General features: G+C 56.6%; 1 protein-coding gene across 2 annotated transcripts; it reads right to left on the bottom strand.

Annotated features, from left to right (window-relative positions):
- Nucleotides 1-1961: 1961 nt before the first annotated feature.
- RSPO1 (R-spondin 1) lies at nt 1962-15110 on the bottom strand. 2 transcript variants are annotated; one of them, XM_039244482.1, is made up of 5 exons: nt 15017-15110; nt 5789-5980; nt 3763-3912; nt 3362-3550; nt 1962-2678 (listed from the first exon to the last, which is right to left on the bottom strand). In XM_039244482.1, exons 1-5 carry the CDS (start codon nt 15108-15110, stop codon nt 2512-2514), a joined length of 792 nt encoding a protein of 263 aa, XP_039100413.1. In that variant the 3' UTR covers nt 1962-2511. The 2 variants fall into 2 exon arrangements, with proteins under 2 accessions (XP_039100413.1, XP_039100414.1); XM_039244483.1 differs by lacking the exon at nt 3362-3550.
- Nucleotides 15111-15819: the final 709 nt, after the last annotated feature.

Here is a 15819-nt window from a genome sequence, read left to right as displayed (position 1 = left end):
CCATGGCCACCAGGATGCTCAGAGGCACCCCACATCCACCACGGTCAAAGCCCTCTCCTTCCCAAATTGGTCTTCCTCACAGGCTCCCCATCTCCCCTGAGGGTGTTCGAGCCAGAAATGGGGACTTCGTCCTTGACACCTCCTCTCCCTTTCTTCTCTCTTCCACATCCAATTTGCCACCAAACTCTGCCGACTTTATTCTCCAAATGCCTTTTGACTTTATCCACTTCTCTCCATTTCCACTCTAGTCCGTGTCTCCAGTACCTCTCACCTGGATGACAGCAACGGCCCCCTAAGCAGCTTTCTCCAATCCATCTTGTACACGACAGCCACCAGGATCTTTGCAAAATACAAATCTGGACACGTTGGCCTGCTGCTTAAAATCCTTCAGCGGCTTCCCCTGGCTCTAAGACTAAAGACCCAACTCCAGGAGATCCTTTCTGGGATCATCTCACCTCACCTGCCTTCCAGGCCGTCCAGCTACATTGGCTTTCTTTCAGTCCCTTGAACACCACGCTCCTTTCTGCCACAGGACATTTGCATGTACAATGCCCCCTATACATACTCTGCTGTCCAACCCAGTAGCCACTAGCTGCACTTTATCTTAGGGAGCACTTGAAACGTGGCTGGTACAACTGAAGAACTGAATTGTTACTGTTACCCCATTTTAATAATTCAACTGAAAATTTAAAATATATTCGATTCGATAGGTGGAAACCTGGTAACTATTCCTGAAACAAGGATTCAGTATATCAACCTACTTTTCAATTTTTATGAAATCCAAATGAAAATCAAGTATTTCCGGTGAAAATCTAGTGTCCAAATTAAGATATGCTGTGACGTGTAAACAGACACAGAACGGTGAAGACTTAGTTTGAAAAGAAAATGTAAAGGATGTTGTTAATAATTTTTATACTGACTACATGTTAAAAAGATAACATGTTAGCACATATTTGGTTAAATAAAAGATATCATTAAAATTAACTTCACCTGTTTCTTTTTACATGTTAAACGTGGCTACTAGAAAAATTTTAAGTTACACAAGTGGCTCCTATGGTATTTCTATGGTACAGCGCTGGTCTAGAATGCCATTCCTCCTCTCCGTCCTAACTCCTACGCATCCTTCAGAGCTTGGCTCAAATACCACCCTTCCCTAAGATAAAGTCGTATTTTGATTCACCTTAATTCACTTTCATAGCCATGTGCACATGCCAGCAGTTGCCCGGCCTCAACTCCACCCATGTGTAATTACACATTTATTGGAAAGATCCCTTGATTCATGCCCGTCACCCCTACCAACCTCTACTTCCGTGAGAGCAAGGTCGATCCCTGGCCCTCCCTGAAACCAAACACTTAGTCTGGGGCCTGGGGCCCCTAAGGCTGCCAGTGGGCACTGCGGGGTGCCACAAGAGGCCATTCTATCCACTGTTCTGTCTAGGGGATCCAAGCGTTGCCAACCACCCCAGAGGGCCTGAGCACCCCTTTCCCCTAGGGTGCCACTAGCCCCCCAGGATTCAGATTCTACCTCTCCCAGATGAAAGTCTTTCTTTGTGGCTGACCCGAACCCCTCCTGCTGCAAGCTGGCCAGGACCTCAGTTCCATCCGTAGAGGTAATCAGAGCAGCACTCCTTAAACTTAAACGTGGCCAGGCGCCTGACACCTTGTTATGACGCAGACTCTGGTTCGTCAGGGCTGGGACGCGACCTGAGACTCCCACTTCTAGGGGGTGCCCAGTGACAACGTTGATGCTGGTCCGTAGACCACACTCTGAATAATAAGGATGCAGAGAAGCCGGTCATCACCCTCAGAGTATCCCCCAAGTTTTCTTCCTGCTCTGGACTCCCTGTCCAGAAGGCCATTTAGGGGATCTCTTCCAATTCAGCCCTGTTCCTTCCTGCTCCCGTGAACTCCCACCAATCCCTGGCCCCTGAAAAGGAACGTGGTGCCTGTGGCTACTGTTGTCATTTGGTTTTGTTTTTAATTTGAAATAAACTTTTAAGCAGTTTTCAGAGTTGGGGCAGCCCTGATACGGACCAGGGGTGTGTAACAATACTCTCCAATGATAAAGTCACACGGCTGGAGGCGCTGGACTGTCCTCGAGCTCTGATTCCTGTCTGCCACCCTGGACTGGTCCCATCAGCAACTCCAGAAAGCTCTGCTGTGTGTGGGCTCGGACGCTGGGAAATGTTCGCTCCGACATGTCCCTTGGGAGCATCGCAAACCAAGTCTGTGCCGCCTGACCCCTCCACCTCCCCACCCTGTTCACACGGTGACGACCAGGACATAGAAGTGTCATCCGGTGGCTCGACTGTGTGTATGTGCGCGCGCGCATGTATGTTGGTTGCATGTTGGGACGTGGGCCCTCGTGTGTGTGTCTGTGTGTCCGTATACGCATGGACAGTGTGTGCACGCTTTGCCCCCAGCACTCCAGTTCGGTAAAGCTTCCGTCACACAGAGCAGCGCTGGGCTCTTTCTGCACGGGCCTGGAGGCTGAAGAACATCCCTAGGTCCCTAGGTGAGCCCCGCAGGCGTGACCGGCCCCACTGTCCCCTGGTGCTGCGGCTGTTGCTGGCCCTTGCGTCTCCGAAAGCCGGCGCCCGCCTCCTTGCTCTCCTTCCTGTTCAGGTTCCTGTTGGCGTTCTCCCGCCGGCCCTGGCCGCCTTTCCGCCTCTTCTGTCCTGCAACCCCAACGGCGCAAGAGTCAACAAAGGATGGCCCGCGGCAAGCCAGGAGGCCCTGGGCATGGCCCAGGGCTCTCGGAGGGGGGTGGTGAGAAAGCTGGGCTGGGGACCCCTCAAGGCTTCCTCTGGCTGGCGGCTCCTTCAGGGGACCCTGCAACCTGGGCACAGAGACGGGGGTCCCGGGAGCCCTTCGCCCTCCATCCCTCAATGAACCAGACACCCTCCTCATCCCTGTGTCCCTCTCCGACCTTGGGCCCCAGTGAGCCAAGATGTTTGGTGCAGCTCTGAGGATAAGTAGCACAGCCCCCTATCTTCCCCGCCTCCAGGCAGCTGCCACATCATTGCCAAAGACACAGGCTGTGTGACCTTGGTCACATCACTGCACCTCTCTGGGTCTTAGCATCCCCTTCTGTGACCCCATCTGATCTCCCAGGGTTCTTCCAGCGCCAACCTCTGCTGGCTCCCAGGAAATGGGGAAACAGGAGGGATGTGGACACCGAAGCTTCCAGCTCCCACCACACGGGGTCCTGGGGGCTGCTCTCTGCGGAGACCCGGCACAGCGTGGCACCTGGACTTGGGGGTTCCCATCTGGCCCTGGGTGACAGGCAGGCGGCAGGAGTGGCCGGACCTCCCTGGAGGCCCCTGACTCCAGCCCTGGGGAGGCCGGGGCTGCAGCTTACCCTCAGGGCAGGGCGTCCTCCTCACTGTGCACCTGCGGGTCTCTTTGGTGTCCGAGCAGACAGCGTGGTCTCCCCCGGGGGCATGGAGCACCCTCCGCGTCCGCTCCTCGGAGCCCCTCCGGAAGCCACAGAGCTTCTTCTTCTTGGAGCACGGCCCCCACAGGGACCACTCGCTCATTTCACATTGTGCTGGCGGGAAGGGAGAGAAGAGGGAGAGAAAGAGGAGGGAGGGGTCACATCTCCTCCCCTGACCCAGAATACTCCCTGGGGGGGTCCCTCCCGCCTGCTCTGTGCCTGAGCCTCAGGCTGGAGGCATCTTCAGTCCAGAAGGGCAGAAAAGCCCACGGGGGAGGGGGCGTGGGGGGGCCCCCGGGGTCCCACAGCGCTCCGGGCACACTCACCAGCACTGCTGCACTCCATGGTGCCGTTGGCAGCCGCCGAGCCGTCGGGACAGGCCGGGTAGCAGCGGCCCTTGTGCAAGTATAGGCTCTCCTTACACTTGGTGCAGAAGTTGTGGCTGAAGCAGGCCTCACAGTGCTCGATCTTGCACTCTGAGGAGAGGGCCAGATGGGGGCCCTCTGACTCATCTCCCATCCCCATTGCCCCCCCCTCCGAAGGCAGACCCCCCCCCCAACCTCCCCAAGGGCAGGACGCTGGCCTGGAGAAGAGTGTGGGGAGGGAGGGAAGGCCAGGACCGGCTGGGGAGAGGAGGCCAAAGGGGCCACCCTTCAGGGCTGCCTGGGCCAGTCGGCTAACCCCACCGCAAACCCCATACCGGCCCGGGAACCAAGGTGAAGCCCAAGGGAGCCGCTTTCAGAGGGGAAGGCAGGACAGCCTCTGGGATCAGTGGGGATGAGAGAGAAGCGGCTACCCAGTCAGAGTCGAACTGAGGGGTACGATGGTTTCCTTTCTCCATCACTGGGCACCCGCACACCCCACGCTCTGGCTCCCCTCCTGCCCTGTGAAAAGAGTCTGTTTGCGGTTGGTGAGGGGGGACATCCCGGGGCAAATTCCTCTCTCGCTGTAAGACCTAGTTCCAGGAACCACCTGGGCCAGACTCCTGGGTCCCTCCCCATCCCCTGCGCCAGCCCTCCCTCCTCTGGGGAAGTGATGGGGGGGTGGGTTACAGGGCCGGCTGGAAGCAGGCAGGGCCTTTCACAATCTCTCCCTTCCCAGACCCTGGGCACGGCTAACTTCCTCCCCGTCTCTGGCACCTGACTGGGGCTGCCAGTTTCCCAGGAGCTGGCGCAGCCGGGAACTCCTACCCCAAATGCCCTGAGGACCAAGAGGGCAGCCCCAGGGCCCCACCTCCAGCCTCACAAGCTCCCCACCCCACTCCACCCCTCCTCTGTGCCTCCTGGGCTCTGTGGCTTTATCTCTGTTTCTCCCCCTTCGCCTCCCTCCTCTCTTGCTCTGATTCCCAGCTTTGGTCGCGGGTGACATACAGTAAGGACAATAGCAGGTGCCACTTACTGAGTGCCAGACATCTCGGGCTTTCCATACGCCTCTGACAACAACCCAAAGGGGTGAAAACTACCACTCTCATTTTAAAGATGAGGATTTGAGAGGCTGCAACACGCCCAACGTTATACTACCAATAAGAAGCAGAGTTGAGATTAGAACCCAGGGCCCATCTCCCTCCAAAGGCTGTTGTGAAGCTCAACTGATACGAGATCTGGAAATGCATTCTAAACTCCAAGGCACTGACCAAACGGGAGGCGCACCGGCACTATTCACGGGGGTGTGTGCCGAGCCTGTCCCCCAGGGTGCCACCGTGAGCCTGAACAGAGGTGGAACAGCGCGTGCCGCAGAGACCGAACAGAGCCCAGCCCAGAGAGAAGGCCTAGGGGGGTGCGGGGGGGTTGCTGACAGGGGCTTGAATTTCTCTGCGTCAGTGGAGCCAGGGGAGGTTTTCAAGCAGAAGCGTCGTGGGAAAGGACATGTGTCTCGCAAGCAGCTTTCTGGCTGCAGTGTGGACGGAGGGTGGAAGGCAATGGAGGAGGCTCGGAGGACAGATGAACAGGCTACTGAGATTGTCCAGGAGAGAGGTGCCGGGAGCCTGGGTGAGAGCACGGCAGTGAGGACCGGGAGGAAGGCAGCGGGCCCGGTTTGGTTACGGGATGTAGGGCAGGGGCCACAAGGAGAGGCGTGCTCTCGGGTCGATGGCAGCGTGAGTGGCTCAGGACCCTGCGGGAGTGCAGGTGGGCACACGTTTGGAGGGAGGAGATGGGGTTCCAATGCGACACGCTGCGCTGGGGACGTGGAGGGCCTCTCTGAGGAGTCTGGCTGGCAGTGGATACTTGAGCCAGGAGCCTCATCCCCCACCCACACACACACCTCGGGGTCCCCTCTACTTCTGCCGGCCGCTGACAGTTGGAGGCACCCTCCCCCAGGGTCCAGAGCCTTCTCCGCCCCCCGCACACTCACTGATGCACTTGTTCATGTCGGGATTGCGGGCGTCGAAGTAGCCAGGTGGGCAGGAAGGCAAGCAGACGCCCACCTGGCGGATGTCGTTCCGCTCCAGCAGGATGAACAGCTTGGGCGAGCACTTGAGGCAGCCGTTGACCTCCGAGCAGAGCTCACAACCTTTGGCGCAGGCCTGGCTCCCCTCAGCGCTGACTGCAAGCGGGGGAGAGGGGGAGAGGGGTAAGGAGGCGGCCGTAGGAGAGACGGCCATCTTTCCCGGGGCCCCCACAAGGTTGGGAAGTGGAGAGATTGGAGTCTCTTCCCACGCCGTGGATGTGCTTCTCAGGAAGCCCATGTCGGGACTTCAGGATTTAAGGCTGCTTTCCGGGGGCACCACGGTCAGGCGTCCGGCTTCGGCTCAGGTCATCATCTCAAGGGTTGTGGGTTCGAGCCCCGCGTCGGGCTCTGTGCTGACAGCTCAGAGCTTCAGATTCTGTGTCTCCCCCTCTCTCTGCCCCTCCCCTGCTCACACTCTGCCTCTCTGTTTCTCAAAAATAAATACACATTAAAAGAATTTTTTGAAACACCGCTTCATAAACCTCCCCACCATCATCTCTCAAGGGAACTAGCACGGATGCTCTAAGTGTGTCCTTAGCTCCAGGCACATCCCAGGCTCACTTTGCCGGCTGGCTCTACCCTTCTGGGAGAAACTGCTGAAGCAGTACACTCCCACAACCTACCCCTGCCCTCTCCAGAGGAAGAAGAGCTCAGCCTCAGGTACGGAAAGTGGGTGTTTTTTAGCCTTGAGAAGGGTTTAAGGTCAAGAAGGACAATGGGTGAAAGTATCTGAGAAAATGATCATCTGCTCAGAGACAGGGAGACTGGAGTAACTATGTCCAGAACAGTGGCCTCAACCAGAGACGATTTTGCTCCCCAGGGGGTATGTGGCACCGTCTAGGGACCTCTCTGATTCTCACAGCAGGAAGAGGTGTTGTTACTGGTATGGAGAGAGGCCAGGGACGCCACGAAACATCCTGTGATGTGTGGAGTGCCCCCCCCCCCCCCCCCCCCCCCCCCCCCTCTGGTTCAAAATGTCAGTGACGCTAAGGCTGAGNCGTCTAGGGACCTCTCTGATTCTCACAGCAGGAAGAGGTGTTGTTACTGGTATGGAGAGAGGCCAGGGACGCCACGAAACATCCTGTGATGTGTGGGGGGGCCCCCCCCCCCCCCCCGCCATAAGCTGTCTGGTTCAAAATGTCAGTGACGCTAAGGCTGAGAAACCCTGGCCATCCTTTGAGGGGGTGTGACCTCCAGCCCCCGTATGGGGGTCTCAAACCTTTGATGTCACTCCCTCATGGACGTGTTTAACCAACCCTCCTCGAGCCCCTCCCCAGGTACCCTGTGCAGTGTGAGCGCCAGGGACACGGATCCAAGGTTGCCTGACATCCATCCAAATGGATCTTTCAGTGGTGCCGACAGGCAAATGCTGACGGCCACAAGCCCTGGCAATAGTGGACCCAAAAAGAAGAGAGAGAAGGAGTCACAAAGGAGGTGCCATTTGGGCCAACCCTTGAAGAATCAGCAGCAATTTGTCCGTTAGGAAGTAGAGGTGTAAAACAGCCCGCGGGGAAGTGCAGATAATTTGGGGTGCAGGAGGGGTAGGGAGGGGGACGGTGAAAGATAAGAGCTTTTCATATGCTGCTCAGGAATTTGAACTTGCCCCTGCCAAGCAGTGTTTCCCAAGGAGCATTCCTTGGACCCTGCTCTCGCTTAGATGTTCATCAGAGGCTGTGGAGAAAAGGCCACTGTGTCAGGTAAGATGCAGAACCACTCGGACCCACGGTCTAAACAGGATGCTTTACTGTAGGGCTCCTTCAACCCTCTTCAACCCTAAGAGGGGGACAAAGGAAGTTTTATTTCCCAAATGTTTCGGCCACAGGACCCTTGTTTGGCAGAGCTTTCCTCGGGACCTGTCTCAGAACTGATTAGACAGTAGGAAGCTAAAGGCAAGGTGCAGGACCCAGGCTGATTCACACGTTGGAAGGTTCCTCCGGCAGCCTGGGTGGAGACCAGAGACTGAAGGAAGTCTTCCGTTTGGAAGGAAGTGGACCAGATCACCCAGGTGAGAAAGATGAGAACGTCTTAAACAAAATCTGCTCAGTTGGAGACAAACAGAAACAGACTGGAGAGAAGCTTAGGGACTATAACCAGTAAGCAGAGGCGACCACTTGGAGGGAGGAGTCTGGGGTGGGGGCTAAGGCAGGTGGCAGAACAGTGTGGCTGGTCACGAAAGGAGGCTCACCCCATGGGAAGACAAGCAGGTGGAGGAGGGAACAGGGAGAGTGGTTACGAGCCACTTAGGAACAAGCACGCAGCGAGGGGCTGGACACATGGGCTGCAGACAGAGAGCCCGGGGGTCAGAACAGATGGCAGGAGGTCATGCGGGGTAGTGGACCCCCAGCTCGGGCTTCAGAGTCCGCTAGACCCGGAGCCGAATCCCCAGCCTGTGACCTGGGGCAAAACACGGTGTCTCGCGTGCCTCCCTTGCCACCACTGGAAGGGGACCTGAGGGTGTCCACTCTGGAGGGCTGCTGGGAGGAGTGGGCCCTGATTTCAGGACAGGAGGATGAGTTAGAGTTAAGAAGGCGAGCAGAAGAAGCGAAAGGACGATGACAAACACAGCCATACAACAACACCGTAACCACAGGAACGGCTGCACAACTACCAAAGGTCCGGAACTCATTCTGTCCTCAGAGGTCATCAAGTATTCACTCACTTAACTCGTACAACCCATGAAGCAGGTGCTGTCATTATTTTATAATCCTCATTTTTTCAGAGGAGGACATGGAGGAGCTACCCGACCTGACCAAGGATTCGCAGCCAGCACGTGCTCCGGGCAGAGGGAATGAAGTTTAGGAAGGCCAAGGGCAGGACCACTCCGGGTGATGTGAGGACTGGGAGTATGGGTACACCAACTGTCTTTTTTTTTTTTTTTATATAGAATTTAGTTGTATGGAATCAATACTAATCAATACACTTAAAACTTAATATTGATCTTGGTTTAGTTCTTCTAAGAGCAAAAATTCTCACATGTTGCATCGGTGTTATGAGGGAGCCCTCGGGATTACTTTTCCACTTCAGGTCTTTATTCGGCTGTGTTCAGTACTGCTTCTACCTCAAAGATATTACATCTTATGTTATTCAAGATTCTAACCAAATACGTTGTTGAAACGAATGTTCTCTCTATTCTTGCCTGGGTGTTTTTTTTTTTTCTAATTTTTAAATGTTATTTATTTTGAGAGAAAGAGAGAGAGAGAGTGAGCAGGGGAAGGTCAGAGAGAGAGGGAGATACAGAATCTGAAGCAGGCTTCAGGCTCTGAGCTGGCAGTCAGCAAAGAGCCCAATGTGGGGCTCGAACCCACGAACCGCGAGATCATGACCTGAGCTGAAATCAGATGCTCAACTGACTGAACTACGCAGATGCCCCATCTTGCCTGGGTTTCAGTAATTGACCTGATCCAGGTGTCCCATTTGCTGGCCACCATAGCTATGTTCCCACGCTCATTCATTCCGTCCTTGTCACTTTTGTTAAAGACAGATTTGCAAAAGGCCCCTCAGAATACTGAGCTCCACCTCGCACTCAACCAACAACAAATCTCCGCGTGCCTTTCTCTTCGGATCCCTCAATGACACAGCCGGTGAAAGCGGGGAGCACTTGGGGTCTGAAATCCGCATGGGGGGGCAGGGATCACGGAAGGAGGACTAAGACCGGAGAGGGAAGCAGGCCCAGATGAGGAAGGGTCTTAAACCTGTACAAGGAGCTTGGACATTGCGCTACAGGCAGTGGGGAATTAGCGGGGGCTTTAAAATGGGAGCCGTGGTCGGGATTGCTGTGTGGTATGGACAATGGGTGGAGGGGACGGCAAGTCCGGAGACAGGAAGGCCCCTCGGCTCCAGGAGACGGAGCCGAGCCGAGAGGATGCGAAGGAGCAGGTAAGACACTCCGGTGGGAGAGGCGAGACCAGGTGACGGGCTGGACGTGGGCCCGGAGGCCGGGGAAGGCACAAGCCGAGGGCGGCCCCCTGGTGTTGAGCTGGCGTGACAGCGTGGCTGTCGGCCCTTCACGGAGAGAGCGCCCGCAGGAGGAGGGGCGGGTTTGGGTGGGGGAGATGACGCGCCGTGGGGTTTGGATGTGTCGAGGCCGTGGTTCCCGTGGGGCATCCAGGGGAGGGTGTCTGCGAGGGAGGTGAGCCTGGAGCCCTGGAGCCCCAGGGAAACACGTTGGCTGAAGACAGCGATGTACGGTCCTTGGCACGAAAAGAGTCCCGAAGACATGGGGGCCCGCGAGGCGGCGAGGACAGTGGGCGTCGGGGGTGAGAGGAGGAGCTGGGAAGTTAAGGGAAGGACAGAAGAAAGGAAGGCAGCCAGGAGGCTGTGAAGGGGCAACCGGACAGGTGGGGGCCGCTCCGAAGCCCGGTGCGCGGAAGCCCAGAGCAGAGCGCCCTGGGCAGGACCCGCGCTGCCCAGGTGTCAGATAAGGAGGCGGCAACGGACAGGGCTTGGCACCCCCACTGGGGGCAAGGGCAGAAGGCAGCGGTGGAGGAGCAGAGGAAGGAGAGCCATCTCCTTCCAGAAACCAGCTGTGGAGCGGGGAAGGGAACCCAGGGATCCGTCCGTGGAAGCCGTGGTCACCGGTGGTTCAATCATGGAAGTAGAGGCATTGCCAGCAGAGGCTGAGCGGCTGGGCCACGCTCGCTCCACAGGCCAGCAGAGGAGGGGCTCGGAGGGAAGCATGGAGGGAATCCTGGGGGAGGAGAGCAGGCTGAGGGAGTGGACATGGGAACCAAGCTGAGAGGGGAGAGGTGTGCAGGGGTGCCTGAGAAGAGACCGCGGCCGTGAACTGGCGATGGGAGGTGACTGACTGGTCAATCCCGAGGGGAGCAATTCTGGCGGAGTGGGGGATGGGAAGTGAGTGGAAGGGGCGAGGTGGGGGTAAAGGGAGGGGAGACCAGCTGGGGTCAGGGGCCATGATCAAGATACTCCGAGACTCCGAGGCTGAGTGAATTGATGGAGTGAAGACCGGAGGATACAGGAGAGTCACTCAGGCGGTAGGATGGCCTGGGGCGCGAGGCTGGGGTCAGGGACACGGACAGAGGGAGCTGAGCGCCGTGAAGTTTTGGGGCTCAGGAAGGAGGAGGAGGGATTATCAAAGAGGAGAGGGGTTCAGTGATGGGCAGGGATCAGTTCAATGAGGAAAGGGATGCTGGTCAAGAGGGTAGGAACCCAAAGGTGTTCTCGGCTTAGCGAGAAAATGCATGGGCAGTGGGGGTGATGGACAGCCATCAGGAGGTGGGTCTGTGTAGGGGAGAGGGGGTCCAAGGAAGATGGTGGCTGTTTGGGCGGGGCATAATGATTCAAAGGGAAAAACCGAGGCTCATTCATTCCATAGATATTTATGGCACACCTAACACGTGCCCAGAAGTGCTCGGAGCTGGGGACCCAGTGATGTAAACAAAGGCCCACCCAGGGATGCGGCAAGCAGGGCTGGCTAGCACTGTGTAAGCGCATGAGTAATGGAAGGCACTCCCTTACCCAGCCGGCTAGGTGAAGAGGGTGTGCCAGACAGGAGCAACAGCCTGTGCAAAGGCTCTGAGGCACCGAACATCATAGTGCATTCACAGAATGGAAAATAGGGCTTTTTCCTATTGGCAGGGAAGGGGACCTCAGAAGGGCAGGGTCAGATTCACCATATGAAAGGATCCTTTGCCTAAGATGGAGGGAAGAGTGAAGGGGAGACAGCCTTGTAGGGCCTGTAGGTAGCCTGTCGCCTCGCTGAGGAGGCTGGGTGGGCTGGGTGAAATGGAGGGCACTCAGAGAGGGGATGGAGCCTGCTTCCCAACCTCTTCACAAACCCCCTCCCATGGCTCTGCCCGCCCTCCCCCCAAGTCCTCAGTGAAGCCCACGTCCCCAAGCCAGGAAGGCAAGGCTGTGCCCTCCTCACCATTCCCCTGCTGCTTGTTTGGCTCCTTCATCCTTGTGCAAAAACCCTACAAACTGATATTCCTCAACTGAAAACATCCCTGCCCCAAATCCATCAATGGCTCCCTATTGCCGGCAGAATTAAGACCCATCTGGTCTTATCAATTTTTCCACCTGGACTAAAAAGCTTCTATGAGCTGATCCTACCCACCTCATTTCTCAACATTACCCCTCAGCAATAGACAACTATTGTTGTTTGTCTGGACATACCACACTATTTCACACCTCTGTGCCTTTGCTCAGTTGGTCCTTCTGCCTGGAACGTTCTCTTCTACTTCCTCAGTCTGACTAACTGCTTGAAGCCACAGAACTAAGTTCACCTCCTCCAGGAAGTCTCCCCTGATCTCACTTCCCCCACAGAGTCTGGATGGGGTCGGATGGGGGAGTCAGCGTTCAGTGAAGGAATGGGGGCTTCATGGGGGCAGAGCTGAGTAAGGGGCCCAGGAGTCAGTTAGGAAAAGGGTCTCTGTAAGTGGAAGGAGACCTCAATGCCAGGAGTAGTGAGAAAATGAGGGCACGGTGAGGGGCACAAAATCCAAGTGGGAAGGCATTCAGGAGAGGGTGAGAAGACAAGAGGCTGAGTGAGTGAAGAGGGAGTTCGGGATGGGGGAGGTGGGTCCTCAGTGAATGAGAGAGGCAGAAGCCGCCTTGCCAGGGTTCATAACTCACAGCTCAAGGGTGCTTTGCTCAGTTTCTCCCCTCCATGCAGGGGGACCGTCACACAGGCCATTTCTGTACTCAACTGGTATGTGCCTCCGGATCAGAGCTGTAGTGGGTGGTTTCTGACAGCCCTCCAGACACGGTTACAGATGACGGCAGAGTCCACAGACCAGAGGCTCACAGCACAGCAAGCCAGCCCCTGCACGCCGGGCTGCCCGCTGCCCTCCCGGTGGTTAGGGGGCCAGAGTAGCCACACGCCGCATCTTTGTTCTCTTTCTCCCCCCTCACAGCCCCGAGAACCCTAGAGCAGCATGGCCCACACGGTGTTTACCTAACACTGACATGTGTCCCCAAGTCTATACAGAGCTTGGTGCTTTACAAAGAGTTCACAACACACGTACATGTATAAATAAAGCCTCCCATGTAGGCTTTACTATATTCCCTGACAATTACACTTGCAGCTTTATGGTTTCTATTCGACAAGTATTGCCCAGCAACATCTGCCCTCTTCCCTCTCTAAACCCTTCGTTTTGGACCATCACTGCACCCGAGTCTTTCCCCGCGTCTCCCCCCTCCTCCCCCCACCCTCCCATCTCACTGTCAGGCGTGTCTGCTACTCACACCACCTGGTAATAAAAACAGGGTTACATACTGTCGAGGCTATGGCTGTGGCTGTATCAAAAGCAGACCCGTCAAGGGGCGCCTGGGTGGCTCAGTCAGTGGAGCATCCGACTTCGGCTCAGGTCATGATCTCATAGTTCGTGAGTTCGAGCCCCGTGTCGGGCTCGGTGCTGACAGCTCAGAGCCCGGAGCCTACTTCAGATTCTGTGTCTCCCTCTCTCTGCCCCTCCCCTGCTCATGCTCTGTCTCTCTCTGTCTCTCTCTCTCCCTCTTAAAAAAAAAAATTAAATAAAAAAAGTAGGCCCATCAAAATTGCTGCATTTGATTGCCCTTTGCAGGGACCGGGCCCTTTCTGCAGGCTCAGGCCGGTGCTTTATTTGTTTTTTTCAGTACAACAGCCTTGAACCCAGCTCTTCGACTCCTGGCTTAGGGAGGGCGGGGGGATATGTGGCTCTGCTTGTGGGCAGAAGCGTGACTGCTAGTGTGCGTCGTCGCACGAGCACGAGTGGTCCCTCCCGTTAGCGCGCTCTCTCTCTCTCTCTCTCTCCCATCTTGGAAACAGTGGAGACTGGTCATGAACCGCTAAACCGCATCTGGCCTGTGGAGCCCAAAACACTGGCCACAACAGAGAGGAAGGGAGGCAAATCAAGGCCTCACTCCTGATTGAACCTAACCGTCTCTAATTGTTTGTTAAGCCCAGGATTTTCAGCTTCACCAGTTCTCTGAGCGCCTCTCCCTGGGCTGGGCTCTGGCCTTGGCCGTTCCGCGGAGACCCACCAAAACCCCACCGCCTTTCCACCTCTGCCGGTGGGCCCCTGTCTGGTTGGGCTACACCTCCGTGGAGCCTCCGGCCTGTGGGTGTGACATCTGTCACGGGGGACAGGCCTTGGGGCCTGTAACATCGGCCTCCTCCTTACCCTCGGCAGGGCCCCACACACGCAGTGGCCACTCCCAGTACATACTGGGCAGGTAGAGATCTCCCATTGCTGGATGAGGCCCCAGGGCTCTCAGGGCTGCCCAGGGTGCCATCCAGTGGGGACAGGTAATCGTGATTTCCATCAAGCTCTTTTTCAGAAGACGGGGCTCACGGGATTTATGTTCCTATATTGACTGTGTGTCTTAGGCCTATTATCTCTTTTCTCGTCTTAGCCTCAGTGTCCCCATTTGTACAATAAGAGACTTTAGTTTTGGTTTTAAGCTGTGAGAACCCTTCCTTCCAGCGACACCTCACGTGGAATCTTGTCGAATTCAGGGAGGAGTGAGGCACTCTGGTTTGGACGGGCAGTGGGTCAGACTCCTTCCCCCTGCGTCCCCTTCAGCCCCCAGTGCAGCTCCCTGGGTCCCACTGGGCAGAGTTAAAAACCACAGGAGTGGACAGTCTCACGAGCCTCCCTGCTCCTCCATCTCTGCCCTGTGATCTGGGCAGGGAGAGCCATCGCCCAAGCTGAGTAGGGCTCCTGGCCCCAAAGGGTTGAGGGCTGCCCTTCAGCCAAGACTCAAAGAAAAGAGCCCTGAACTCCTGTGGGTGAGGAGGGGACCACGAACCACCCCCCCACCCCCGCCCAGCCACAGTGGCAGGGGACACATCTCCATGGATACCACACAAAGCTGGTGTTATGTCAAAGGGGCATAATCCACAAACGGGATCCTCACAAGCGAGAGGTTAATCTAGAAAGCAGGGTCTACAAAGGGAAAAACAGACAAGGTGGGTAATCTACAGAGTGGGTAATCTCGACCAATTAATCCACAAACCGGATAAACCACAAGCGGGATAATCTACCGAGGAACATACAACGTTGTAACGGACAAGTAGAATCCGCAATGGTCATCAGAGAATGAAACCACCGATGGCCCGCTGGTCCCCCGGCGGCCCCCGCCCGCTCCCAAGGCCAGCGGTGGTCCGGCCCCCCGCTCCGCTCCGTTACTCACTCCGCCTCTGCCTCTTCCCCTTGATCCCCCGGCTGCCGGCAGCAAGATGCATCCAGCTCAGAACGAGGGCCACCACACACAGCCCAAGCCGCATAGTCACTCGCCAGCTCCAGGCCCCTGATAGGAGGGGTGGTCTCTGGGGGGGAGGGGCGGTGGACAGTGCGGGGCTCTTGCTAACGCCTGTGGGGCTGGGTCGGCAGCAGGAGGCCCAGGCCTGGGCCGTATCTCAAATCCACCATAATCTCAGCTGGGGACAGAGAGGGTGTGGGGAGCCCCCTTCTTCATCAGCCCATAGGGAGGTCCAGAGAGCTTTCCTCAAAGGCGCCTTGGGGTGTCACATGGGAGAATTCTTTGTCACTTCAGCAGGGACACCTCCAAAAACCAACCTGTTAGGGGAGGAGAAAGAAAGGTTAATTCTGGGGAACCACGCAGTCCCCCACCCTCCCCGCAACTGGTACCTCCTACCTTCCCAGGGGGGTTCCTAGCCAGGAGACTGTGAGAACTCAGAGTGGTTGAATATTGCAAGTCACCCACCTGGCACCCCTGTAGAGGAAATCTGCTCCTTCTCCTAGGAGGTGTGCAGAACCCCCTAACCTGGGACTGGAGCCGGCCACCCAAGCAGCCGGAATATGGTAGGCGCTCAAATCAAATCTGTGGGTCACTGGGAACCAGCCGGCCCCACCCCTGCCCAATGTTGGCTGGGCTCTGACTGGAAGTCCCTCTTTAGGTCTACCCTACAGACCTCATGCTGCAGCGATAGCCTGTCCCTTGAAGAGGAGCTCTCTCTGTCCTTCTGTAAGTGG

The sequence above is a fragment of the Hyaena hyaena genome, unplaced genomic scaffold (assembly GCF_003009895.1).
Source record: "Hyaena hyaena isolate Hyena2069 unplaced genomic scaffold, ASM300989v1 scaffold_237, whole genome shotgun sequence".
Taxonomy (NCBI): Eukaryota; Metazoa; Chordata; class Mammalia; order Carnivora; family Hyaenidae; genus Hyaena; species Hyaena hyaena.
The sequence above is the reverse complement of the archived record's forward strand: the minus strand, read 5'-3'. Positions and strand labels throughout refer to the sequence as shown.